The 26,926-nt window shown below is 43.0% G+C and overlaps 2 protein-coding genes across 3 annotated transcripts in view; one reads left to right on the plus strand and one right to left on the minus strand.

Moving 5' to 3' along the window:
- Nucleotides 1–746: 746 nt before the first annotated feature.
- Nucleotides 747–26,926, minus strand: part of rtf2 (replication termination factor 2) — a 43,866-nt gene continuing 17,686 nt past the window's right edge. Inside the window, exons 6-9 of the mRNA XM_056273672.1 lie at nt 7,125–7,235; nt 5,674–5,728; nt 2,457–2,531; nt 747–1,610 (exon numbers count right to left, since the gene is read on the minus strand). Coding sequence (XP_056129647.1) covers nt 1,426–1,610; nt 2,457–2,531; nt 5,674–5,728; nt 7,125–7,235 — 426 coding nt within the window. The 3' untranslated portion in view covers nt 747–1,425. The remainder of the gene's footprint in view (nt 1,611–2,456; nt 2,532–5,673; nt 5,729–7,124; nt 7,236–26,926) is intronic.
- gcnt7 (glucosaminyl (N-acetyl) transferase family member 7) lies at nt 14,970–25,963 on the plus strand. Of its 2 annotated transcripts, XM_056273670.1 has the most exons (6): nt 14,970–15,328; nt 16,989–17,071; nt 17,185–17,443; nt 18,034–18,775; nt 19,706–19,801; nt 22,914–25,963. In XM_056273670.1, the coding sequence occupies exons 3-6, from the start codon at nt 17,234–17,236 to the stop codon at nt 23,159–23,161; spliced, it is 1,296 nt and encodes a 431-aa protein (XP_056129645.1). In that variant the 5' UTR covers nt 14,970–15,328; nt 16,989–17,071; nt 17,185–17,233; the 3' UTR covers nt 23,162–25,963. The 2 variants fall into 2 exon arrangements, with proteins under 2 accessions (XP_056129645.1, XP_056129646.1); XM_056273671.1 differs by lacking the exon at nt 16,989–17,071.

Genomic DNA, 26,926 nt, shown 5'->3' on the forward strand with positions numbered 1-26,926 from the left:
CCATTGCAGCCTCTCACAAACACACAAGTAGTCACACTTACACATCTGTAATTTGCCTAACCAGACTATATTTTGTGATAGAATACATATATATATATATAAAAAAGCACATCACCCAAGATTATATTTGAGTAACCTAAATAAATTAGAAATCAATGTAGTTATTCTCTAATTATGAAACTTCTGCAAAATAAAATGTATCACGGGATAAACAACAATGGCTTGAAAATCCTGTTACCAAAAATGAGAACAAACTTAAGAAAAGCAGGGCTAAACTTGAATTACATAGAAAAAAAGTATTCATTTTAATGAAGCAAAAACACAAATATGAGGGTGCACTTACCCAAAGTTACTTGGAACTAAGGTTTTTGTACTCCCTGGCTGACTTTCATGTACAGTGGGAATATTTAACCTTTCGACTTAAACGTTGTGAATTATGTCGGTATCGCTGTGTGCGTCACCTTAGTGATCTAATTCACAGTTGAAAGTGTGATGTAGTTTGACACCACTTGGGGTCGGTGGAGAAACAGTATGAACCAGCACATCCATCCATCCATCCATCCATCCATCCATCCATTATCCGCTTATCCTGCTCTCAGGGTCGCGGGGATGCTGGAGCCTATCCCAGCAGTCACTGGGCGGCAGGCAGGGAGACACCCTGGACAGGCCGCCAGATCATCACACAGGGCCCACACACACACACACACACACACACACACACACACACACACACACACACACACACACACACACACACACACACACACACACACACACACACATTCACAGCTAGGGAAAATTTAGTAATGCTGATTCACCTGACCTGCATGTCTTTGGATTGTGGGAAGAAACCGGAGCACCCGGAGGAAACCCACGTAGACACGGGGAGAACATGCAAACTCCACACAGAGGACGACCCGGGATGACCCCCAGGGTTGGACTACACCAGGGCTCGAACCCAGGACCTTCTTGCTGGGAGGTGACCGTGCTAGCCACTGCGCCACTGTGCTTCCCCGCTGTGTGCCGCCCCGCTGCACAGTCTCTTTTCTAAACGCACTTCTGACTCAGAAGGTGTGGATGCTGAGGAACATGTCTGGGAATAAGAGACAAAACAGTCAAGCTACCAAGCTCAAGGAGACCTCAAGTAAATACAGCAAGGAAAGATGGGATTTAGGCTTGAATCCACACACTGGTACCAAATCTACGTGATAATATATAGGTTGTGTGTGTTTGTGTGATTAGGCCAGGGTACAGAACAGGGGAATTAATTTTTGCTTTCTCTTTATTTGTCTGATGATGAATTTCTTCCAGTTTCTTTGAGCAAACTCACAGTCAAATACTGAGCATATTGTGTGATGTGGTTCTCCATGTGGACCGTGTGTGTGTGGCGGGGGGGGGGTGTGGGGGAGTGTTTGAACGTGGCCATTAGAAGTGATAGGGGGTATGGGTCACCCAGTTGGACATTTGCGCTTTGGTGCGCTTGGCGGAGCTGTGGGTGGTGAACAGGGATTTGAAGGCCTCCGACTTCTCCGTCTCCTGGATCGACCTCTTGGCAGCAGAAGGCTTGGCCCCTTTGGAGGAGCTGGAGGACCCGGAGGGACCTGCCACTGCTGGGGTGGGGATTAAACAGGAAACAGATGAAGACATGATGATGAAGGTGGTGATGATGATGATGCAAAAAAGGAAGAGATAAAAATGTGTAAGAAGGTTTAGTAAAACAAGAAGTAAAACAATGCGATGTACACATTATTATTACAATGTTAACAGGACGTCCACAACACTAACTTACAAAGTCCCAGTCTGGTTGTAAAGTCCCAGTCTGGTTGTAAAGTCCCAGTCTGGTTGTAAAGTCCCAGTCTGGTTGTAAAGCGGTGTGATAAAGAACCGCTAAAGCTGCATTATGATGTGACAAATAGTTTGTGTTGCCCATCCATCCATTATCGGAACCGCTCATCCTGCTCTCAGGGTCGCGGGGATGCTGGAGTCTATCCCAGCAGCCACTGGGCGGCAGACGGGGAGGCACCCTGGACAGGCCGCCAGGCCATCACAGGGCCCACACACACACATTCATACCTAGGGACAATTTAGCACAGCCGATTCACCTGACCTACATGTCTTCGGACTGTGGGAGGAAACCAACGCAGACGGGGAGGACATGCAAACTCCACAAAGAGGACGACCCCCCCCAAGGTTGGACTACCCCGGGGCTCGAACCTAGAACCTTGCTGTGAGGCGTCCACGCTAACCACTGCGCCACTCAGTTTGTGTTGCGATATAACAAAAACAACACAGGCCGTTTTTCATTTCACTTTTTCTGGTTTCGTTTCAACGACGTACGGCGAGCGGCGTTACTGGATCCGTCGGCCGAACCGGCCAGGCGACAGGGTTCACGTAGCAAAAATCCTCGCGAAGCTTTTGCAGGCTGGATATCAGAGGGTAGGTTACTACAAGCATACCTGACTGACCGCTTTCACTGCCATTTTGTGCCGGCCTCCCTCCTGGTAAGTCAACGGGAGAGGTACCTGTGGCATCTGCGGGGGCAGAGGAAGATGGGTCAGAGAACACGGTCAGAAAAGAACTTCAGGCAACTACGAGTTGATTTCGTATTTTGTTCAAATAAACATCACAAAACATCGCATTATCAGGACAGTAGCTTAGCATGTGAGGGCAGCAGAAAGGCGGCGGCGTGTCAGAAGAATGGACCGGTCGGTATCCGTGGTCTAAAGGACAAAATAGCAACATCTAAAACAAAAAGAGGTCCTGAACACTCGCCAAGGCAAAACAGGAGATGTTGGCGCAGTGGGTTTTCTTGACCTTTTATTGTCTCGTTGAACCTTGAGATGACGTCTCCGGCACTCCAAATAAACTTTAAGTGTTTCTAAAACCGACGCCTTATTCACTTGTGAGAGGGGAGCATTGTATGCTGCAGCACCGGAGGGCTAAACAGGAAGCCACACCAAGGTAGCCTGAGGACACCGCAGTGGGCCGGTCTCTGCGGTCCTGGCGTTGTATACGCCGGACCAAACTTGAAAAATATTGACGTCAAACGGCTTTGCACAACTTAGTTTCATCAACACGTAACAGTATAAAATATAACGTAGCTAAGCCATCAAGTAAACACTTGTTCTGTTCCTTTTTATAAATGAATTAATTAGGCTAGTTTAGTCATTTAATTTATACACTGCAATTTAAACCATCTGAGGTCAGTGTTCACCAGATCCGCACATGTTCCTGTTAACATGTGTGATGATATTGTTGTATGTAATGATGATGATGATTACTACTATTCATTCATCTCCAGCACTTCTCCGGGGTCGGGTCGCGGTGGCAGCAAGCTAAGTAGGGCACTCCAGACGTCCCTCTCCCCAGCAACGCCCTCCAGCTCCTCCTGGGGAATCCCAAGACGTTCCCAGGCCAGATTGGACATGTAGTCCCTCCAGCAGGTTCTGGGTCTACCCCGGGGTCTCCTCCCAGTTGGACGTGCCTGGAAAACCTTCAAAGGAAGGCGCCCAGGAGGCATCCTAATCAGATGCCCGAACCACCTCAAACGGCTCCTTTCGGCGGCTCTACTCCGAGCTCCCTCCGGATGTGCGAGCTCCTCACCCTATCTCTAAGGCTGAGCCCAGACACCCTACGGAGGAGACTCGTTTCAGCCGCTTGTATCCACCATCTCACCCTTTCGGTCACCACCCCAAGCTCACGACCATGGTCATGGTCATTATTATTATCATTATCATTATTATTACTATTATTATTGTGTGTGTGTGTGTGTGGCTACTGTACAGTTGAACTGATATCTGCAGACAGTTCAACTCATTTTTCATGAGATTTTTTTGTGATGTACCGATTTTTTCCCATGCCGCATAACAAATATGTACGAGACTTTTTTGCCAACTAGAATCAGATACACGAAGATGTTCTGCCTCGAATTTCGTGTTATTTCGTGTTTCAAGTCCGTATCCCAGCAAGTCAAACTCCTTGTATGTATGTATGTTACCTGGTTAGATAAACAGCTTCTAAATTCTGTTGACTTTAACAGGCAGCAACAGGGAACTACACTCTATGCCTATTACAAAAAATCCCAAAATAATAAAAAAAACAGACAGCACAACTTGCTTGTGAAAGCTCTAAATGCTAATATAGCAAATATTTTGTAATTATTATCTCCACCAGGTGGCCTCCTGGAGGAGATTATGCGTTTGGTTGTGCATATGTGTGTGTGTGTCCACAGCTAATCATGCATACTACTGGGTCTCTCAGCTCAGTATTTTTGGTGCAGTTATGACTGTACGATCTTGCGGTTGCGGTGATTCAAAGTCTCTGAAAAACGTCTGTTCTCGCTACGACCGCGCCTTCTCTTCATTCACTCCGCTCGCTCGACCAATGCTCCCCCCCTCTCTCTCTCTCGTCCGAAGCAAGAGCTGACCTGACTGGAGTTTTCTGGAACAATAGCGAAGGCAGAGCTACTACACCGCGACTAGCAAACCTTTTCTTTTTGGAAAGTGCAACTTCATGTTAGATTTGGTCGCATTCGTGCAAGGGTCTGTATAAGAGGCTGCACATCCAAAGACTGACAGGCAAAACGTTTTGTTTTTTGTTGTTGATTTTTCCCCCTTTCCCCCCGTCCCGGTCGCTGCCCCACCCCCTCTGCTGATCCGGGGAGGGCTGCAGACTACCACGTTTCCTCTGATACATGTGAAGTCGCCAGCCGCTTCTTTTCACCTGACAGTGAGGAGTTTCACCAGGGGGACGTAGTGCGTGGGAGGATCACGCTATTCCCCCCAGTTCCCCCTTCCCCCCGAACAGGCGCCCTGACCGACCAGAGGAGGCGCTAGTGCAGTGACCAGGACACATCCGGCTTCCCACCCGTAGACACGGCCAATTGTGTCTGTAGGGACGCCCGACCAAGCCAGAGGTAAGACGGGGATTCGAACCAGCGATCCCGGGGTTGGTAGGCAACGGAATAGACCGCCACACCACCCGGACGCCCCCCAGGCATTTTCCCCTGTTCAATCGATCTGGGCGCTCTGTGAAACTCTTATAATGGTAACTCTTCAGCTGGATGGTCGCCTAAGAGTCTGAGCACCAGAGAGGAGATGCGCCTGGCGGGGATCTGCACTCTACTGAGTGCACTCTTCTAGTATGTAATACTATTTTCCTTCTTTCTTTCTTATCAAGATCAACTGATCATTGACAAAATGATATTAACAGAGTGTTTACCTTCAAGCAGTCGGCAGCATGCTTATTTTAGACTAAAACTTTCTTACTGATGGCCTTGGCCCGTACTGACACTTCCTGGTAGGGAGCAAGTCAATTTCTTTACAAAACAGTCTTTATAAAAGTACTGTTGACCGAAGTGCCGTGTCAAACAAAAAAATGCAGAACTCCCGTTTCTGTCTTCTAATAAAAGCTATTCGTAATAGAAGTTCTGTTTCACTGCAGATTGCTCTTCAGCAGAACCGATTCCAGAATGTGGCGAAAGGCAAATGAAGTTAAATGAGGGCATGGACCAGTGATGACACCACTCGCATTCATAAGACGTTCCTCGCGTAAGGATAAAGATTTACCACTGCTGCGTTAGCTTTTTGTTTTTGTGTTTCATGCTAACGCAGAAGATATCTGATGTAAGCATTAAAACCCGCTCGGGCATCGCACAAACGTCCAACAACCCACCTTTTGACTCTGACAGTTTGGATGCAGTCTCAGCAACCTTGTTCCTCTTTGGTTTCTAAAAGGAAAAAAAGAATAAGTCTTGGTTTACTGAACAAGACCGAGCCAAGGCATTCTTTAAGATCGAAGCCGCACCTTCTCTGCAGCGTTAATCCATGTGCCTGTTGAAGGCCAAGAGCACGCAAGCTTTACTTTCACCTGCAAACAGCACCAGTAGATTTTACAGACTGGCACACTTGCAGCTAGCGGAGTTCCAGCATTCTTAGGAAGTTGCATTCCAGGACTTTTCAAGGACATTTCCCATGACTTTTGCTTGGATATACATGACAGCCATTGTTCACGGAAGGTAACATTATTCGGTATCAAGTATTAGCGGAAGTCTCGACAATGTCTGAATGGACTGTGTGACTTGTCTGCACCGAACTTCACTGAACATACCACATGAACGGGCAAAAACATGGCTAAAATATACCATCTGACCTCAAAAACGCTTCCAAGACATTTGATCAATTTTGTCATTTTCCAGGTGTTTCACATGACTGAAAAAGCTAGTCTAGAAATTTCCAAGTTTTCCAGGACATGAGAATGCTAGCTGGTCTTGTGGGTTAAAAAAAAGAAGACCACAAATGAAGAAAAAGCCCCTCAATGGCACATGGTTTTCTCCTCCATGTTGAAACCTAAAACATCATTTTCAACAAATGGTAGTTTGACGTATTAGTCTTTAAAAAAAACCTACACATTGCACATTACTAATTAGCTGGGACAATTCATTCGACCAGTATTTTTCTGAGAAAAAAAAAGCTGACAAAGTGCTTTAACACCAAGAGAGAAACCAGCACAAAAAGACAGCAAGAGGGCATCAGAAAAAAAGGGGAGAATGGGAAGAGAGACATTACATTAAAGAACATCTGTAAAAATAAGTCTGTTTTTATGTGGTTTATAAGACAACGTTAATTTTGCTAGACCAGGATCCTCTGGAGGGAATTCCTGAGAGAAGGTTCCCTATGGGGGAGGTCTCGGTTGTTCTTTGTCTTAAGTCTAGACATACGAGTCACCAAATAACACCTACGAAAACGGATAAGATTTAAAAAAAAAAAAAAAAAAATCAAAATCGAAGCAAAATGCAAAATCCAATAGCTGAAGCTAGTGGCATGCTATGCTGGTAAGGTTAAGGAAATAAGATTGTGATTTTGTTCATAAGCACACAACAACCATCCAAACTACGGCATTCTGTATACATAGTAAGGGGATGCAGAATTGACTGAGATCAGAAGAAGAAGAAAAAAAAAACTCATACCAGAAAATCTAAGAAAAAACATTCTCAAGTCGAGGATATACTCAAGTCACAAGCAACACTGACACCATCTTGGAAAAACTCATGAGCAACCCCAAAATGGATATCTCCTACTATCACCCTTTCCCCTTTCAGCCTCTCTTGGGAAAAAAAAAACAACCTTAGATTTTGCCTGGGCTCTCCTCTCTTCCATCTTTTCCCGCAGCTTCTCCATCTCCTCCTTAGTGCCATTGAGAACCACAATATCTTCCTCTTTGAAAGGGTCGCCACACTACAGGAAAGACAAGAAGGTAACAGTTCAGAGCTCTATGCTCAGAAGCAAAGATGGGGATTTGTGAGACATTTTAACAAAAAAAAGCAAGAGGTAAAAAAGCAAAAAAATTAGAATAAACTTAAGAATACATGCACTGGAAGAATCAAGGCAACATTTAATAGTTTGCTACCAAACTCTAATAAAAAACATTGCAAGACAATTTGATCAACAAGATGTAGTCTAGCATTATTTTACCATAAATTTCACAAATTGACAATTTAAATGGACTCTGAAGTAAAATTTTGATGATTTATAACTAACAATAACACCACCAAAATAACAGTCATAAGTATACCTCCTAACCTAAGCTTCTGTAAGGTATCTGTTCACCAACATAAACAACAGTTTCTTAACATGTTACACAAGTTTTAGACAAGGGCTCACTGTTGTAGTCGAGTCACTAAACCTCGAGTCCGGGTCGAGTCTCGAGTCCCCAGTATTCGAGTCCGAGTCCCAGTCCGAGACCCCCAAGAAGAGTCCGAGTCAAGTCCCCATTACCTGAGTCCGAGTCTGAGTCATCAAACTTGAGTCTGACTCGAATGCATGTGGATCTGCATGTAGGTGGAACACGTGCCTGCCCTTGCACGAAATTGAATAATGTTATGGTATTACTGTAGCTATCAATATCTTATGCCAAATTATTAGGGCCTATTACAAAAAACTCACAAAAAGAAAAAACAGTCTTTATCAATTAACAAGTCCAAGTCCTCATCTCCAACTTCCGAGTCCGAATGCAGTCAAAGCTCGAGTCCAAATCGCCAGTGCTCAAGTCCAAGTCGAGTCACAAGTCCTGAAAATCAGGACTCGAGTACTACAACACTGCAAGGGCTTATGTGAATGCACGCAGACTGGGTAAGTAGAGCACTGCTCTTCCCAAGTGACATTTACAAAGACTTGAAAATAGCATTGTATCATCATCATAAGGTTGAAGTCGAGGTCAAACTAAAAAAATGACTCCAGATGGCTTCTTTATAATGTCTGTCTTGACACAGGGCCGTACTGATCAGTGAACTGTCTTTCCGCTTGGCCTCATAGGCTTTAACAGCCTCAGTTTCTGTTGACAAATACAGGACTGTGGTTTCATCTGGCCACAGGGAGCTAGCTCTCTTGGGACCACTTCTTTTGAATTGGTTTTTACTGCTAAAGTCCCTTAGTGTTTGCTCTACTGGTAATTGCTTGTATGCTGTGTTGCAGGAACAAACACGGTAAGAAAACGACTACAAATGACTATAAAGTTTTAAAATCACTACTCAAAATCACTATGACAGCCTGTTGTAGCATCATGTTATCTGTGGCAGAACCATGGAGTTTTTCTTTATACTGAATAAGGATTGTGGATTTGTCCTGAACGTGGAAAATAAGACCTACCTATGTACAAGGCTCAGCGTTTTCGGTTTTTACCGATTTTCACCGAAAAATACCCAGATTTTTAAATTGATTTTCACCCGGATTTTATGTTTCCACGGATCCAAAAGTTGTTCCTGTTCGTGTGAGGTTGTGTAACAGTGTCCCCTTGTGGCGAAATTCGGCATGCTGGATGGCTTTGAAAAATAAAAACCGAAAATGCTGAGCCATGCCTATGTATTATATGAGTGTAGAGTATAAAATAGGGATAAAAAAAATCTGAACGATTCCTTTAATTTTTGAAAAAATATTTATGTATTGCACTGGGAAACACTGGAACTGTCTAAAAACGTGCTATAGTTATTTTCTTAAAGACTACATTTTATAAAATCCCAGAAACACTGGTGTAGCCTACTAATTTCATACTTAACCTAATAATTTAATTATCTATAATTCAACATTTCATACATGTGTTCGACATTAAATTTCTAGAATGTAACAACTGTCATTTGGCACTTGATATTATATATTTTGGTATGATAATTTATTTTCTGCTCATTGAACATTCACTACTGTTCCCTATGGCCAGAAATGATGGATGGCTTTATCTTGTTTGACATTTGCATAACAAACTGTAGTTATTGTGAGTAATGTACTCTCTACCTCGACCCTATCTATATTTTTTTGCTTTTCTCCCCCTTTTTCTCCCTAATTGTACTTGGCCAATTACCCCATTTTCTGAGTCGTCGCGGTCACTGCTCCACTCCCTCTGCCGATCCAAGGAGGGCTGCAGACTACCACATGCTTCCTCCTATATGTGTGGAGTCACCAGCCGCTTCTTTGGGCCAATGCATTTGGCTTAGTTCCCCATCAGATCCAAGCAGTCAAGAAGGACAGAAGAGATTTCCATGCCACCTTCCTTGACCTCACCATTGCATTTGGCTCAGTTCCCCATCAACTCCTCTGGGAATCCTTCAACTTTTTCCAAATACCAGAGCCCATCACTACTTTGGTCAAGTTCTACTTTCAAGACCTGCAGCTGTGCTTCACAACAGCTGAGTTCACAACAATATGGCAGTGCTTGGAAATTGGCATCATGGCAGGCTGCACAATCTCACCCTTGGCCTCCACAATGGCCATGGGAGTCATCATTAGGGCCTCCAGATGGGTGGTGGGTGGTGAATAAACTAATGATGGGCCCCGTCTTGTGCCAATCAGGGCATACATGGACAACATGACCAAGCTGACCACTACTGCAGCATTTATCAAGTGACTACTTGGAAAGCTGCAAGAGAATATCATGTGTGCACAGATCAGGATCACACCAAGCAAGTCTCACAGTATCTCCATAGTTAAGGGAGTGCTTCGAGACACAAAGTTCTTCATCTGTGACGATCCAATACCAACAATGTCTGAACAGCCTATCAAAAGCCTGGGCAGATGGTAAAATGCAAGCCTCAAGGACAAAGATCGGGTTCAGCAGCTAAGACAGGACATCATCAAATCAAATCAAATCAATTTTATTTGTATAGCCCAATATCACAAATTACAAATTTGCCTCGGGCCTGCAGAACATCAACAAGACCCTGCTGCCTGGCAAACTGAAGCTCTGGTTCCTACAGTTTGGACTTCTCCCTGTAATAATGTGGCCACTCACGGTCTATGAGGTCCTGCTAACAACTGTGGAGAAGTTGGAGCAAACACCCATTCATATGGGAAGAAATGGCTCAGTATCCCAGTGTCTCAGCAACATTGGCCACTATGGGAAAGGGGTCCTTGAACTACCTCTCAATCCAGGCAACACTGAAGGACTCCAGAGACAAGACCATCAGTAATGCCGCACCGACCCAATCAACTGGGAAGAAATGGACACCATCCAACATGTTGCAGCAAGCTACATCAGCCCTTCAACACAAAGAAGTCATGGGGACAGTCCAACAGGGAAGATGAGGCTTTGGTCTGGTGGCAAGCGAATCAACCTGGCACAAGGCCACAACATCAGAGCGGAGGCAACTGGTGGTCGAGAAGTGTGGTGCCAGGAGGAGATGGCAAGAAGCACAAAGGCCATCTTTCTTGTTAAACAAGAGGCAATGAATACGGTGGGAAGGTGAGGAGAGGAGAAAGATCAGCCTGAGGGATTTATGGGAAATGGAAGCAAGCAAGATCCGCTTTATCATCAGACCCACATATGACATGCTCCCATCATCAAAGAATCTCCATCAGTGATTCGGTGAGGATCCAATCTGTGCCCCCTTCCCAACTCCAGCGACTCAAACACATCATGGCAGGTTGTAAGACAAGCCTCACGGAAGGCTGCTACACCTGGCAACACAATCAGACCTTCAAGAGTCTGGCATAAGCTCTTGATAACATGCATGTGACAATCAATTCCTTGTCCCCGAGAACAACCACTCTCCTGAAGACAACATTTGTGCGAGAAGGACAGAAAAGAGCCAAAAATCCTTCCACCAAATCAGAACCAGGAAACCTATGCATGGTCTGAAGCTGGAAGATACTGGTGGATGTCAGTGAGCAACTAATTTTTCAACCAGAGATTCCATCTGCTGACCTTAGGCTAGACTTGGTACTTTGGTCACCTTCATTGCTAGATAGTCTACATCTTAGCACTCACCGTCCCATGGGAAGACCCTGTGGAGGAGGCCTATGAGCGTAAGAAGCTATGCTATGCAGACCTGGCAGTTGAAGCAAAACAGCATGGCTAGATAACTGAAGCCTTTCTGGCTGAAGTGGGATGCAGAGGCTTTGTAGCCTCTCCCACTATGAGACTGTTGGAAGAACTAGGAATCAACAGCCACGCTTTTCGGCAGACCATCAGATCAGTCAGAGGTGGCTGAAAGATGCGGAAGCAGCCAGTGGCTATGGCTCAAGTGAATGGACCCATGCTGGGCTCCAAGAACATCAACATAACATCAAGAGACCAGGAAGACAGAATGGGGGGGGGGGTGTTCTGGAATGCCAGAATCCACCATTGAACTCTCTGGAGATGTAGTGGGCTAATCAACGAAATGTCGAGGTTGGAGGGTGCCACCTGAGAATCCCTATCCTGTCAACCGTCAGCCACTCCCAACATTAAGGTGAATCTCATGTAAGTGCTCACCACCTATTAGCACAAAGGAATGTTTAACATCACATCCTGTGTTTTTTGAGTCTGTACAGTACAACTCACGGAAACGTTAACAATGACAAGTCACAGATTTATAAGGTTTTGGCTCATCTAATGTCAGTGAAACAATAAAAAACAAACAGGTACTACTTGGAAAAAAAGATACGTGATATCTTCTCTTTCAGTGACATCATCACCCTAATGAAATATTTAAGCATCCTGGAAAGCAACACAGCTCTTTGAGCCTTGCTTCCTAGTCTAAATAAGGTCCAGTAGAGCAATCTGGGAGCAGAGTGGGTGTCCATTTCCTTTGGTAGGAAACAGTTTGCCCTCTTGTTTTGTATAAAAGCATGTTAATAGGGTGTCTCATTGGAATAAAATGTCTTGTGGTGAAACATAAGCTGTAGCTTTTCTATCATGCAGTTATGTACTTCCAGGTTCTTTTAGTTTCAATTTATTTCTTCTTTAAGATTCTTAGATATGTTTGCTAGACATTCTTAAAGACCTGTAGTTTTCCAACTGTTTCTGTCAAACCGCCTTTGTTTTGTGATATAACCCCAAATCAAATTCCATGTATATAGGCATTTACTTAGAAATCAATACATCTTAAACTGAAACCAATCCTTTATTTTAATATTTCAAAATGTCAAAATCCTTAATCAATTAAAATGTTAACTTAAGGCAGTTACTAGAAGTTGTCTGCTGCTTTTGAAAAGACCCTGAAAACATTGAATTTGGTTAATGATTTCAAACAAATCTACAGGAGCTGACTCCAGCGTCATGTCTGTCAGAGTATGTAAACAACAGTGGAATACTTTGGCTGACTGATTTGCATGTTTTATGATTTCGGAAACATGAAAAGTCAGAGGACTTTTTTTTTAGTCTGGAAAAAAACAAAAAACAACCACATCAACAATGAAAATCATTCTTTCATTTTCACGAAAACTGAGGAAAAACAACTTAATCTGTGGCATAAAGAGGGTTCTATTAAACTGACTATGAATAACTCTGCTGTAATCTGAGCTCTCTTTCAGTATTATGAAATCTTGCCCAAGGACATCATTTCATTACATTGGTTTTGGGATATCCAATATGGATGGCCCATTACATTGGTTTTTGGCCCCATGATGGGGCCAAAAACCTTGGACATTTACACAGTCTAGGGAGGTAGACTATGTAAAACAGACCAATTTTAAATCCTCATTTATACTTAGTCTCATAAACTGTAGTCTGATTATTTTCGGCAGTTCCTCGTCCAGTCTCTGCACTTGACATGTCTCATCTAGTATATAACAGTTGGTAATTCTAGTTTGACTGGCAAATTGACAATTTGTATGTTGGGAAAGCTTTCAAATGGCTTGTTGTCAGGTGCCGGGAGGAGGCAAATTGAACATTAAATCAATTTTCCTATTCCAGTTGTTGCATGCAAATGGATAAACTAAAAGAACAACCAAAATGAATGAATACATATCTTGTGATTCCTGCAAAGCTCAATTGAAGTATGCAAACTATAAAAGATGACTATCCAAACAGAGAACTACTACAGCCCTTAGGAGCCATCTGAGTCTCTTGATATTCTGATATTTAGTTCAGGTGGAAAAAAAAAAGAAAAAAAAGAAAAGCAAAATAACAATACAAAATAATATATAAATATTAAAAAATAAAAATATAAAAAATTATATTAGAAATTATATATATATATATATATATATATATATATATATAGGTATAAAAAACAAAATAAACAGTGCTAAGTGAACTGAGAGACACATCTGACACAACTGACAGAAACATCCTGAGCCTTTGAAAATCAACCACAAAAATGCTCAATACACATACTTCCCTATAATTTATATCATCATTATGTTTCACTTATTGAAGGAATCCCTCTTCTGTTGCTCTTCCTGAAGTTTGCCCCATTTTTTTCCCCTAATGTCTTTTTTTCTGTGGAGATTTTCCTCATCCATATTTAGGGTCTACTCCAGGGATGGGCAACATGGTCCAGAAAGGTCCGGCGTGGGTGCAGGTCTTTGTTCCAACCAAGCAGTTACACACCTAATTCTATAGATCCACCAATAGTCTTGTTCCTACCAAGCAGTTACCCACCTGAATCTATTAGTCAACCGATAGTCTTTGCTAAAGACCTTGATTTGTAGACTCAGGTGTGTAACTCCTTGGTTGGAACAAAGACCTGCACCCACGCCGGACCTTTCTGGACCATGTTGCCTATCCCTGGTCTACTCTATAAGGAGTACATTGCAAGGAATGCAACTGTGATTGTAAAATCCTCTGAGCCTAATTATGATTTAAGGGTATAACAAATAAATAAATCGCACTTGACTCTCTCAATAGCTAATCCAACACAGAGATGGGGAGTAAAATAAAATAACTTTGGTCATTGTTCAGCAGTGAATAATCAGGATAAAAAAAAAAAATGCACCCAGAACTGAGTTCAAAAATTCAATTGAGGATTTATGCAAACACACATGTGTACACAAAAACTCGCTCACACACACACACTGCCTAGCGGGGATCTATTGTGAGCCTGTGGTGCATGCTCAGTGGGCGTAAACCCCTGGCCATGTGCTCTGTTAACACAAGAGGGCTAATCTCAATAGCTGACCAGGCAGCAAACAAACCCTGGGTGCTGCTCGCTCGACCCAACCTGCTGGCAAGCCCCACAGTCACTAAGCAGAGCAGCTGATAAACCAGTTGGTAAAGCAGTCACATGGCGTTTTACTGCCGCACCAAAACCAATCCACCCATCCGAGAAAGTGCGATAAAGTAAGAGGGGGGGGGGGGGGGAGAGAGAGAGGGATGGGAGAGTGGACTAAACGGGGGCTGGGGGAACTCGCCTGCGTATGTGTGCGTATGTGTGTGTGTGTGTGTGTGTACACACTTCCTGCACTGCTAACTGTTGAACTCTGCATGACTGAGCAGAGTGCAGACACGGTTTACGAATCAAACGGCTTCGAGAGGGGAGGAAGGAGAAAGTCGGAGGTGGTTGGGGAGCATGGGCGCAGAGGTGTGTTGGGGGCACATATGAGAGGAAGAGAGAAACTAACCACAAGTGAGTGAGACTGAGAGTTGGGAGGAGACTAAAAAAACTGCCAGCAAGAATGTGTGTGAGGTGTGTGTGTGTGTGTGTGCGTTTCTGCCTGCGTAATTGCTGGTAACCAGGCAGGGACGGCCCATGATCCCACAGGGATGCAGGGAGGGGGAGAGTGAGTCGATCAGCCATGGAACAAGAGAGCGTTACTGCACACACAGAGGCACAAAAACACTCGCTCACAATCCCGCGGCACTGCTCACCTGAAACCGGAGAAATGACTCCGGCAAGATGAGCCTATAGCGAAAAACCCACACCAACGCCCTCTGCTGCAGCTCACCACAGTGATGGAGACGATGACGATGGTGATGACAGCGATGGCTCCGGTGGATGTGCTTCCTGTTTTTAACTAGTCTCTCTTGCAGGTCCTCGTGAATGATCACAGGCTACTGTTTGTCGTACAGCCAGGATTGGGGCTCAAGTATATCGGCTCCTTCTCCCCCTGTAAGGACCGAGGACCCGGCTACATTTAAGGTAACGGACAACCCTGTTTTTGGCAGTGTGTGTTGGGGGTGGGTGGGTGGGTGGGCGGGGGGGGGGGAGTGTGTTGTATTTATACAGGATTTAGATCGTTGATGTCGATATGAAATGGAAAAAGCTAAGCTTAAACTGAATTCTGTGAGTATTTCTAACCGTCATTTCCCAAGTATTTTTAACCGTCATTTCCCTTCCCCTTAGTATGAAAAGCAGCCGTTACAAATGATTTGTTTTTAACTTAAAAATCGTTACCTGTTAGCTTTAGCATTGCCCATAAACAGATCCGTGGTTGTTGGTTAAATTACTTTTTCATAGAGAAGCTTAATCAAACTGGGGCATCGCTTCCCTTTTTATTGTTAGCATGTTGCCAGGGACAAAAGTGACCCTGGGTTTGATTCAGTAACATTCAGCCTTTATCTCGCATCTCGTCGGTGGCAATGGTTGTTATTCCATCTCGATGACTTGGATCTGGCTGTAATGAGATTTCATTAGAGACCATCACATTTCCATAGCAGCAGACCATCCCCCACCCCCGACTTGGGATGTCCATGTTTTCAACAAACAGGGCTTTAACAGCAGCAAGACCTCGGGGAAGAGGCCTCTCTGATGTGCTATTAAGAATTGCCCATGAGACATCAGAAGACTCTGTGCCCTTTAGCACTTTCCATCCTGTCTCGCATAGACATATGGCTATCAGCACTGTGCTAGCCTCCACAGCCCAGCTTCCACGCAGGGCTCGGTTCCTTAGCACACTTCCACACCACTGACAATGGATGTGCAACGCAGTCAGCGGCTCAACTTGGTCACAAATTAATCGAATTAGTTTAATAAACACGCAGGAGGAAAAAAATAAAAAATAAAAAGGCTTTGTGAGGACCAGTCAGAGACACGACTGAAGGAGTGCTATTAAAGTGCAGCAGAACGTTCTCACGTTTTGGTGTCCCAGGGACCAGTTGATGAGATTAAAAGCAGAAAATAGCAGCTATGCCTGAAAGATAAACACTGAAAATTGGGAATACGAAAGACATGCTTCAGCCTCGTGCTAGCCTGCTCTAAGCTTGTGTATGTTTGAGATAGGCATCTTTGCATTTCTGAAAGGGCACCAGAGTCACTGCAAAGCATGACAAGATAACTAAGCAAAGTAAACATGCAGCATAAATGTTTAAAATGAAGTAGTCTATTGAACCTACTATGACGAAGTGCTAACTGTTAGCTATCTGTGAAGAGGAAGGATTTGTCACACGCAAGAAGGCGAGATTAAGCAACAGTTTCTGAGAACAACACAAAGGGGATACCAGGATAGCTCAAAAGTAATATTCCCAGTAGAGATGAGTAACTTTTGGGAGGAGAAACACTATCAATACTCCCAGGGTGACGTCATCACTGAAGGCTAATTTTTCAGACACTTGATGTTTCCTGGTGCAAGCACTGTATCAAGGATTTTAGTTCATGTTAAAAGTATTAGCTTTTCACTACATGAACTGTGAATAATAAATTCATCCAATAGTTTACAATGCCTAAATTGCTCTAGCCTCAAAGGAAGAACATATCTGGAAACCGTCCACAATGACGTAACGAATAACAAAGTAATGCCACACCCGTTGAGTATGACAGAAGGTGGGCAGATCACCATCTTGCATTTTTCCTTGTCACACAGGAAGACCCGACAAACCCTTTATTCTGATTAACCCTGCTGCATACTGAAATCGACATTCTGAAGCACGTGATCTTGAGCTGAAGGTTGGCTTCTACAATTAGTTCCTGACCTATATTGTTAACCTGATTAAGCATCCCTTATGGGTGAGGAACAATTCTGTCTAGTAGTCAAGTAACTAAAAACGTCTTCATTCCAGGAGCTTCATCTGCGGCAGTGTTGAGTGCTTGCGGAGGAGCTGGAATAGTATGCTCCAGCTGGGAGGGACCAAGTGCAGCTTTCTACTGTGCCTTGGGATCAGTATTGTGATCTGCTCAGCTATCTACCTGAGGGCCAGGGTGCCTACAGAGCCCCAGCCCCAGGGAGGGTCTCTTGGCTGCAGGCCATTCTCCAACAACTGTAGAGCTTTTCTTCCTGGTAGTGAGGAAGGAGCGGAATGGCACCGTCACGACTGCCAGGTAACTTCCTGTTTGTGCGGCTTTGTTGGTTTTCACATACTAGATTTTGTGTAGACAGGGTAGAACCTTGTTTATCATAGCCAACTGGGGAAGGAGGTTGCGTTGCAAGTCCAGATGCTTTAATTTTTTTTTAATTCAAGATATGAGGACTATGAAATTCCAAGATGTTCACAGTCAAACTTGCAGTTAAATGCTTTTAGATAAATGTAGTTTTACTGATCAACATCTTATACCATTGCAACTGATGAAATATTTACATTTCAATCATTATGCACCCCCCCCCCAGTTTTTTTTTTGCCTGTTCAGTAGCCCTGTCAGTTAAGAGAGCAGGTTTTCAGACAAAAACGATTCTGAGAAGCTAAATAGAAGTGTTACAGAGGAATGTTAAAGCTAGTCATGCACATTGTCTAAAATATTTTCCAACTATGTCAAATAATGTGTTTTCAGGCACTTTTTGATATGACACGCCACTTGAAATATGTGTACAGAAAGTTGTATGAAATCAAAATTTCCGAGAATTAAAAATGTAAAGAAATACAAATAAATGTAATTTAATCGAGCTAATAACACTATTTCTCTTGCCCTGTCAGGTGGAAAGTTATATTCTGAACTCTCATCTGGACTGCTCCGATTTGATCAGGGATCTCCACTTCATCACGAGACCTTTGAGCCTCGAGGAGGAGAGCTACCCTTTAGCTTTCATCTTGACTGTCCATAAGGAGCTGGAGCTGCTTGTGCGTCTATTGCGGGCAATCTACACTCCGCAGAATGTCTACTGCATTCACGTGGATGCCAAGTCCCCCCGGGAGTACCAGGAGGCCGTCCAGAGGTTAGTTCACTGCCTTCCCAATGCGTTCACCTCCAGCCGCAGTGAGACAGTAACGTACGCCGGGTTCTCTCGCCTCCAGGCAGATGTGAACTGTATGAAGGACCTGGTGAGGTCCAAGGTGCGCTGGAGGAAGGTGGTGAACCTGTGCGGGCAGGACTTTCCCGTGAAGAGCAACCTGGAGCTGGTGCGTTACATGCAGAGCAAACTGTGGAGGGACCGGAACATGACCCCAGGTGTCAAGCAGCCTAAGACCATGGGGTACAGGACTCAGCTCCAGTATATGGAGATCGTAGGGTCACATGTGGCCCAAAAAGGCAAGGGGCTGAAGAAAGGCCCTCCACCTCACCGTTTGCAGGTTTATTTTGGCACAGCCTACTATGCTCTGACGAGGGACTTTGTGAACTTTGTGTTGGAGAGCCCGCTGGCCAGAGACCTGCTGGAATGGTCAAAAGATACCTTCAGTCCAGATGAGCACTACTGGGTGACGCTCAACCACATCAAAGGTAAATGGTCTGTCTTGCATACTGGCTGTTGACTGAGTCTTGCTACTGCAGACTTGACCTTTTTATGAATCCTTGAAATTTAAAGTAAATCTTATAATGAACTGGTCATAATCGGTGCAGTTGCGATATCATCCAAAAAGAAACAAACAAAAAACAAAACCAGTGCACCAATATATGAATGAACAGATATAAAGACTAAATGTACACTTGCATAATAACAGTCTATACACTGACCTACTGACAGTGCTCGCCTATAGCAAAGGTCATGATATCATTGCTGGTCACAGTGGAGAATTATGTGACTGATACCACTGACAATATCAGTATTAGGACCTTGAATATTATTTGTAATATTTGCTTCAGGGGAAATTACACGGATTTTTGACCTTACTTCAATGCATTAATCTTAGCAGTGACATCTCTATAACATACATAATACTTGCCAATATTATTTGTATCACTGTAGCCATGGATGTAGTCATCCATTGACATCAGTGGATGGCAGAAGAACTACAAGGCTGACTGACTGACCAAGATGTTCGTTTCTAATCTCCATCGTTGACAAAAACTTGCTCAGTACATACTGGTACATGTTGGAGACATAGAACAGCTCTCTTGATAGGAGAATGTCAATTTCTCTGTCAAAGTAAATTGCCCTAAAGCGGTTATAGTTTTAAAAGACTTGATAAACCACCAGCACTTACAGTTCGTGTAGATTATTTGCGATAAAATTTCCCTATAATCTATAAATCATCTCTGTTGATATATGTATACATTTTTTCACCCCTTATCTCTGGTTTGATGGTGGAATCGATCGTTTCTGACAATAAGGATGTGGATGTGCACTTGCATTACTGATGAAAACCAAAACACTTTACTTCTAAGTAATGTGATGAAAAATATTCATTCTGTTTGGTTTCCCTGTTTAAGAAGCTCCAGGGAGCAATATAGATGGCGGCTGGAGTGGCGCAATCCGTGCTATCAAATGGAGGGATCAAGAGGGAAAAGTTCACAATGGCTGCAAAGGTAAAGAAAATACATGACGTTATTGTAATCATGGTGCCACCCAACGGGCCAGACTACCGCTTCATGTACAGTCCAACCTTTACTGTAATTCATTTGCTCTATAGGACACTGTGGTTACCTAGCAACACTCTTGGGAAGTTATGTCATCCATAAAACATTTCAAAAAACGCAAAATAATGCACAAAATACACCATATTACTGTACTGCTCTTTACAACCCCCAGCCCGAAAACAAGACTAGGTCAAAACCTAGCATATGGCTGGACCGTGTATGATCAATGTTCGATATTGTGGCCAATTTGTTACGGGGATAGTCAGTGGTAGTGTCTATAATGTAAATTCCTGGATAATAAATGTTCATCTGCAATTTTCTGTAGTGGACCCAGTAATAATTGTTGTTCAAATGTATAGAAGTAGCATAGCACATGACATGGTTAAGCTACGTTCGAGTAAAAAAAAAAAAAAAAAACCCCGCTACAAATGCAGTTGCAAGAACAATGCTTTCCACTCATACCCTGGGACATTTAATTTGAAAAGAGAACATAATTTAATTGTAAGTATACCTATTCTAATTATCTGTTAACTCCCCTTCCTCTTTCATCTGTTTCTCTCTGCGGATGTCTCTCGTTTTTCTTAAGGTCACTTTGTATTGACAGACGAATTCACAAAGAATGAATTGCGGCCGCTGATAGCACCACAAATTGCGCATCACTTGCTATCTCCCTCCTCTCGAGATACAATTCACACCAGATATTGCATGAAAGATATTACCGCGCAAACACGCCCATCAAGTTTTGCAGCAGAGTATAATTTCCTTGTATTGCGTCTGATTGCAATTATCCATGCGGCAAAGTATAAATGGTGGCTTTGCACCAAGACCAAAGGTTCAATGTCATCCTTGATGTCATCAAATATAGCAAGAATTGTTTGACCTGGCAACGTGTATCTGCAAATGATTTCGATCTCAATTAAATCAACAAGAGATAGTCTCCTACGAAATAGCCACTCATGAGCATGCCAGACAAGATGATGCCTTCGCCTGGCTATAATCACTGGTGCCATGATCACTGGAAAGTCTGGGCGTGACACCCCTTATAAATACGCTTCACTTACCACCAACTCTCTGGAGACGCCAATAATGTTCACTCTAGTTCAGTGTTTCTCAACCCAGTCCTCAAGGAACCCCTATCCTGCATATTTTCTTTGCAACCCTGAATAGGTACCTGTTTGTAGTTATTCAACCAATCAGCAATGAATTTTGTCAGATGTTGCACACCTTGCATAATTAAGTGCTGCGAGATGATTGGTCGAGTAAGTACAAGCGGGGCTACTAACTATGCAGGGTTACAATGAAAATCTGCAGGATAGGGGTTCCTTGAGGACTGGGTTGAGAAACACTGCTCTAGTTGCATGTGGCTTTTAGCACTGGTGTTTGTGAACTGGTCTTTTTTTTTTTTTTTTGCAATGAGGCTCATTTGCATAGAAAGGGGCCAATTTTGTGCCAAATGTATGCATATCACCTAATTTAAATATGTGCAGACAGCACCACAGCACCGAGATGCTATTTGTTTGGCAGCGCATTTAGGGGTTCATTTCACCCTTTGCGGGAGCTTTGAAAATTACAGTTTCTTTTTGTCTTAGCTGTACAGGTTTAACGAATGCCAATGCTGCACGATCCTTTTTGTGAATTCACCAGTGAGTGTTTTGTCAGAGTGATTGTTACTTGGGGTGCTTTAACTGTGCGCTCTCCCTCGTGCCCCTCGGCACTCGGCCGACCAATCGTGTAACTTTAATGACATTGCTGGTCACCTGATCCAGTGGCCCAATCATATCAAACTGATCACTCAGTAACTCTAATGTGATTTGCTCAGTCAGTCAGTAACTCAGTCAGTCAGATAGTCAGTCAATTCGTCAGTCAGTCAGAGACGCAAATGTACGGCTGGTCCACCAGTGGATCCGGTCAAAAAAAGGAAATAAATAAATACACTCAAAAATGCGTGTCTGTACATAGGGTTGTTATGTACCTAGGGTTGACCCCTTACTCTGTCTTGGTGATGTTTTCTTCTTTGGCTCCAGAGAGACATTCAGACTGATTAGGCTGAGGCGACTCAGAGATTTACCCGACGGAAGATGATATGAGGATTGACAGTTATCTGATCTTCTGTTTTTTCTCAGTAGTTTTATCTGTCTTTTGACCTTGTACAGACGGCAACAAAACAAAGCCATACACACATCAGTTGACCCTGTTTTCCCCAAAAAATAAAATCACATAATGCATTAGCAACAGATAAAAATGATCAGAGCTAATGAAATTTCCTGCATTATGAAATCTTCAAAAAAATCAATGAACAATAAAAGCCTCCTCTGACTCCGTGTTATCCATGGCCGAATTCAGAGATGAACAGAATTATTAAGACTGTCGACGGGAGAAACCACACTTTTCCGATGCCATATTTCAAAGGCAACTGCAAAATAGAAGTTTGCTTAATATCCAATATATTAATTAGGAGCGGGAATCACCAGAGGCCCAAAGATACGATATCATCACAATACTTAAGTCAAGATACAATAGTATAGTGATTTTAAAAACATTTTGCGATATACTGAGTATTGTGATATATTGCCTTTTTTTCAGCTGCAAATTATTTCCCCAAAGGAAAACTTTGTCAACATCTTTCTTTACCTAGTAAGATAAAGTTCTCAGTCTGTTCATCTCACTTCAATAATTTTTATTGCAGCAAAATGGGACTGTCAAGTAGACAGACTGACAAACACTGTCATAAAAACCTGTTATAAATGTTGCATGCACCTGACAAAGTTGACTACTGTACTGTTACAGGCATTTTGAAAATGCAACTTGTGCAAAAAAGTTACATCACCTCTTCAGCAACTGGGGAATTTGAAAGTGAATTACTGTTAAATTGACGTTAAATACAATAAAAATAAAAAAAATAAGAAATGAAATAAAATAAATTATATAATACTGATACTTGGCATCCATCAATCGATACAATATTGCCACGCAATATATCGTGATACTATACTGTATCAATTTTTGCCCCCACCTCTAATATTCATGCGTGGTGAAATTTGTCCCTGCCAATTTTATCCAGGGCGCTACGTGAGAGACATCTGCATCTACGGGCTGGAAGACCTGCCGTGGATCATAGAAAGGAACAGCATGTTTGCCAACAAGTTCGAGAGCAGCACTTTCCCCGAGGCGTTGGACTGTCTGGAGCAGTGGCACAAGAACAAGGTGCTGAGGCAGGCCATGGTGCCCATACAGCCATCATGGCTGCTGGCTACTATGGTCAACTCGAACACCAGCAGTTACTGCAACAGCAGCAGTCAAACCCTATAGAGCAAGCATGTTCCCTGACCACAAGCTAAGCTGTACAAAAGCCAAGGTCAAGTTTAGCTGCCTTTTTCTTCTGACGGCAGTGAATGTAGCTAACTCAGTGAAGTCAAAGACAAAACTGAGAATGATACAATAACGCACTGAACAGACAATGGACTGTGTAGGGTTGCTATTACTAATGGACTCGATTTTCATACTCATGACTTTCAGGTGGCTGATCTTTTTGCTTATCCAAGTACAGCTGGTGTATAGGATCACTTTGGAGGGTCACTAGCGTCTCTGAAACTTGATCAATGCTGGGGTGAAGTCTCAAGACCTAGTAACTAGGTGGTTAGGTCGATAGAGTCAGGACCATCTTGGCTGTTTGAAAGGAGGGAATGGATTTCTCTGGGGACTTAGTCTAGCTAAACAACGTGAAACATCCGTGTACAGTACTAGAGCATGCAACATTAACAACATGAACAGAAACGTCATCATTCCTTAACAACTTCCTGGCAGGATTCACAAACAAGAATGCAGAACACCTCCTGGAATAGTGGTCAATCCCACTCAGGTTAAGGACTGTATTGAAATTCGTTAGACTAAACGAGAAGCTATGTTGATCCAGGAGAGAAGTTAGGACTTTCTACCCGGCTATTTAAGGTCACAATCTTTCCCTGGGAAGCAAACTCCAGAAGCGTGGTAAAATTTTGGGTGGGTGGGGGGTGAGGTGGGGGGTATTGAAGGTAGAAATGTAAACTAATAGTTTTAAACTGCATAGCAGTCTCAGGTTGGATACCAACTGAGGCTGTAAATACAAACGCTATAGGCAGTAGAAGAAAAAGGAAAAAAAAAAAGAAGTGCCATCAAATAGGGGACAATCAGGCCATATCTACAACACAGCAGCAAGCTAACATTTACATTCCTCAGTAATCTTACAGCGCTGATAGTGAACTAGAGAACTTACTGACATGTCTACTTTGGCCTGATATGCTCCGTGGTATAAATAGGCTGTGCATATCTCCAGGGGCATGGGGGACAGGGAGGGTGACGCAACCTCAATCACATGAAAGAATACAAATCCTGTCTTTGTAAATATACACACTCGCAACTGTAAATACACACTTCCTGCGTCACACTATTCCCTTTGGAGATCTGCTGTCTCTTGTCACTATACGGTTGCAAAGTTTACAGCGCACGGGGGTGTAGGATGCTGCAGTAGAGAGCTTGCATTTTGTCATCTCCACCTGCCTGTTGTTTTCCTCATCGCCCGCTTTTGCTACATTTGTAGCCCACTTTCAACAGTCGAGTTAGGTGAAAGAAAAGAAACGAGGACAAAGGTTATCGTGCTTATTGAATCGATGGAATTAAGACGTCTGAGTTAGCCAGGGTAATAAATCAGAGTCTAAGGAAAAACACTCGGTTGGCTAATATCCTGTTCATATGACAGAGAATAATACACAGTCAAAATAATTCCTACACAGCTAATTCCATGCATGGAGCTAGCGGGACCCCACTAATCGCCTCCCTCCACCTGCCGCTTGGCGACATTACTAGTTACCATCTATAGATGTGAAAACACTGCCAGATGTTGCTGAGATTAACACTGGAACGACCGGGATTTCACTCCTACCTAAAACGGCCACGGGCGGTCAAATTGATGGCGGGTTTTGAAACTCTATATTCTGTCAAGATAAATACCCAGTTGAGATATTAATGCATTACATATGTTAGTATGTCTGTTAAAAAAAAAACTAACTGACACCAAAATTAAAATTTTAACAACTTTTAATACTATTTTTCAGACAATTTAAAATGGTCACTGCCCAACGGCTGTAAATACTGCAATGCCTCAGTGGTGTTTCTAGGGCACAGCAATGAACTTCATGAAGGAAACGACGTGACCAACACATGTCATAAATAGTGACATGACGCACACGATCACACACAAATTACGTGTGGTCATTTTGACCGCTCATGGTTGTTTTAGGTGGATCTTATAACTTCTTTTTTTTTTTCAGCTGATCTAAAACTCAATTTAATGCAAATATATTTTAGGAGCATTCACGGAGCGGCAGGTCCGTATCTCTTTTTTTAAGCAGAGCTATTAAACTTCGAAAATTCAAAACCGTCAAAATGACGACTGTGGTTGTTCCAGTGTTAAGCCATGCAAAACATGCCGCACTCAAACGCTGACTGGACCAAAATCAAGAGTTTTACTTTTCTGAGTTTTACACAGGCATTTCTTGCATCACACTCAATCCAACTAAAAACTGCAAAAGGTGAGAACGGGTGTTTTACTGGACACTGTAAATCCAACTGCTGATATTGACGAGTTACTTTTAACGTTTTTCATTTGTTGCATTTTCCAATGGGTTTGACTGTAGGGGGGGGAAAGACAATTAAAAATATGATTTACGACTATGGACCAAACAGGGAAGGTCATTAATCCGCAGGGTGTCTGTGCAAATGACTGAAACTTTTATATACACGGCAGAATCTGATGGACCCGTAAGCCTGTGATTTTTCCAAGACTATTCAACAGCGTCCCACATTTTTCTTTTCAGGACTGGAGGACTGGTTGTTAAACCTCATATTTATTACAGAATTCACAGGTACTCCGAGTTTCTTCTGTAAGTTTCCTCGCAACGTAATGTGTTGTGAGGAAACTTTTGTTGTTAAGTTGTAACTTACAACATAACAACACAAAATTACAAATGTTATGTTGTAACTTATGTTGTACAACTTCTGTTGTTCATGATTTTGGCTGGCTCGACAACCCTGTGTCTGTTTTGTTCAATTAATTAAAAAAAATTTAAAAAAAAAGACCAGGAAGTCTTGTTGGGGTTATCTGCTCAAGTATGACTAAACTGTACACACCAAGGAAGGTTACTGCAAATGTAAGAACTGAGGCAAGCGTAAAATTACACATCTAGTCTGTTTTACTCATTATTACATTAGTGTGTGACTTTGACATGTCTATCTTTGGACACACCATCCCAGTAAAGGTTGACATCAACGTGAGCAGGGCCAAAAATTTGGGTTTAGTCACTTATGAAGCATTTAGTGTTTCAAGTTCCTTTCATGAATGTAAAATGGAAACTATGCAGTGGCGCTGACACTGTACATTCTGAATAACAAGAAAGATGCAGATGAAAATCTCTGTTCACCGACCACCGTGTTTGCGTGTGGTTCCTCGCCCGCCATCACAAGGGCTTTCCACCCAACAGTCGAGAAGCAGTAGCTCGTCGCTCGAAACAGCCGTTTCCTGACATTCTTCTCAAGAAAATATCAAAAAGAGAACCAAGACAAGTCTGCCGAAAGCTAACAGTTGAGAAGCAGTAGCTCATTTCTAGAAACAGCTGTTTCCTAACAGTTTTCTCAAGAAACTATCAAAAAGAGAACCGAGACAAGTCTGTTGAAATTTCTTCCAACTCTAAAAATCAGAGAAACGTGTGTATAGCTCCATAAGCCCGTCTCAGCTATCAGGCCCATTGTTTCTGATGAGATCGTTGGTATCCCACTGCATCATAACAGTCTCGCATTGGATTTTAGCTCACATTTCTAGAGGCCCCGTGCCTTGAACTGTGCTCTCAACAGGTTGCCACTTCCACAAAAACAGAAAAAAAGAAAAGAAAGTCTGGCTCCCACCAGCTGCCTGGTAGCTCAAAATAGCCCATATCTGCAGAACATGAGAGCACTGTTTCCTAAAACTGCAACTTGGGATCAAAATTGGACCGACTGTTTCTCAACGGTCGTCACATGACAAATCTAGATCAGTAGCTGAAA

Source organism: Lampris incognitus, chromosome 2, assembly GCF_029633865.1.
Source record: "Lampris incognitus isolate fLamInc1 chromosome 2, fLamInc1.hap2, whole genome shotgun sequence".
Lineage (NCBI taxonomy): Eukaryota > Metazoa > Chordata > Actinopteri > Lampriformes > Lampridae > Lampris > Lampris incognitus.

Coding starts and splice junctions, on each gene's coding strand:
- gcnt7 (XM_056273670.1), top strand. CDS start 17,234: ATGCTCCAGCTGGGAGGGACCAAGTGCAGCTTTCTACTGTGCCTTGGG. Junction 17,444..18,033: donor GGCACCGTCACGACTGCCAG/GTAACTTCCTGT, acceptor TTGCCCTGTCAG/GTGGAAAGTTATATTCTGAA. Junction 18,776..19,705: donor GACGCTCAACCACATCAAAG/GTAAATGGTCTG, acceptor TCCCTGTTTAAG/AAGCTCCAGGGAGCAATATA.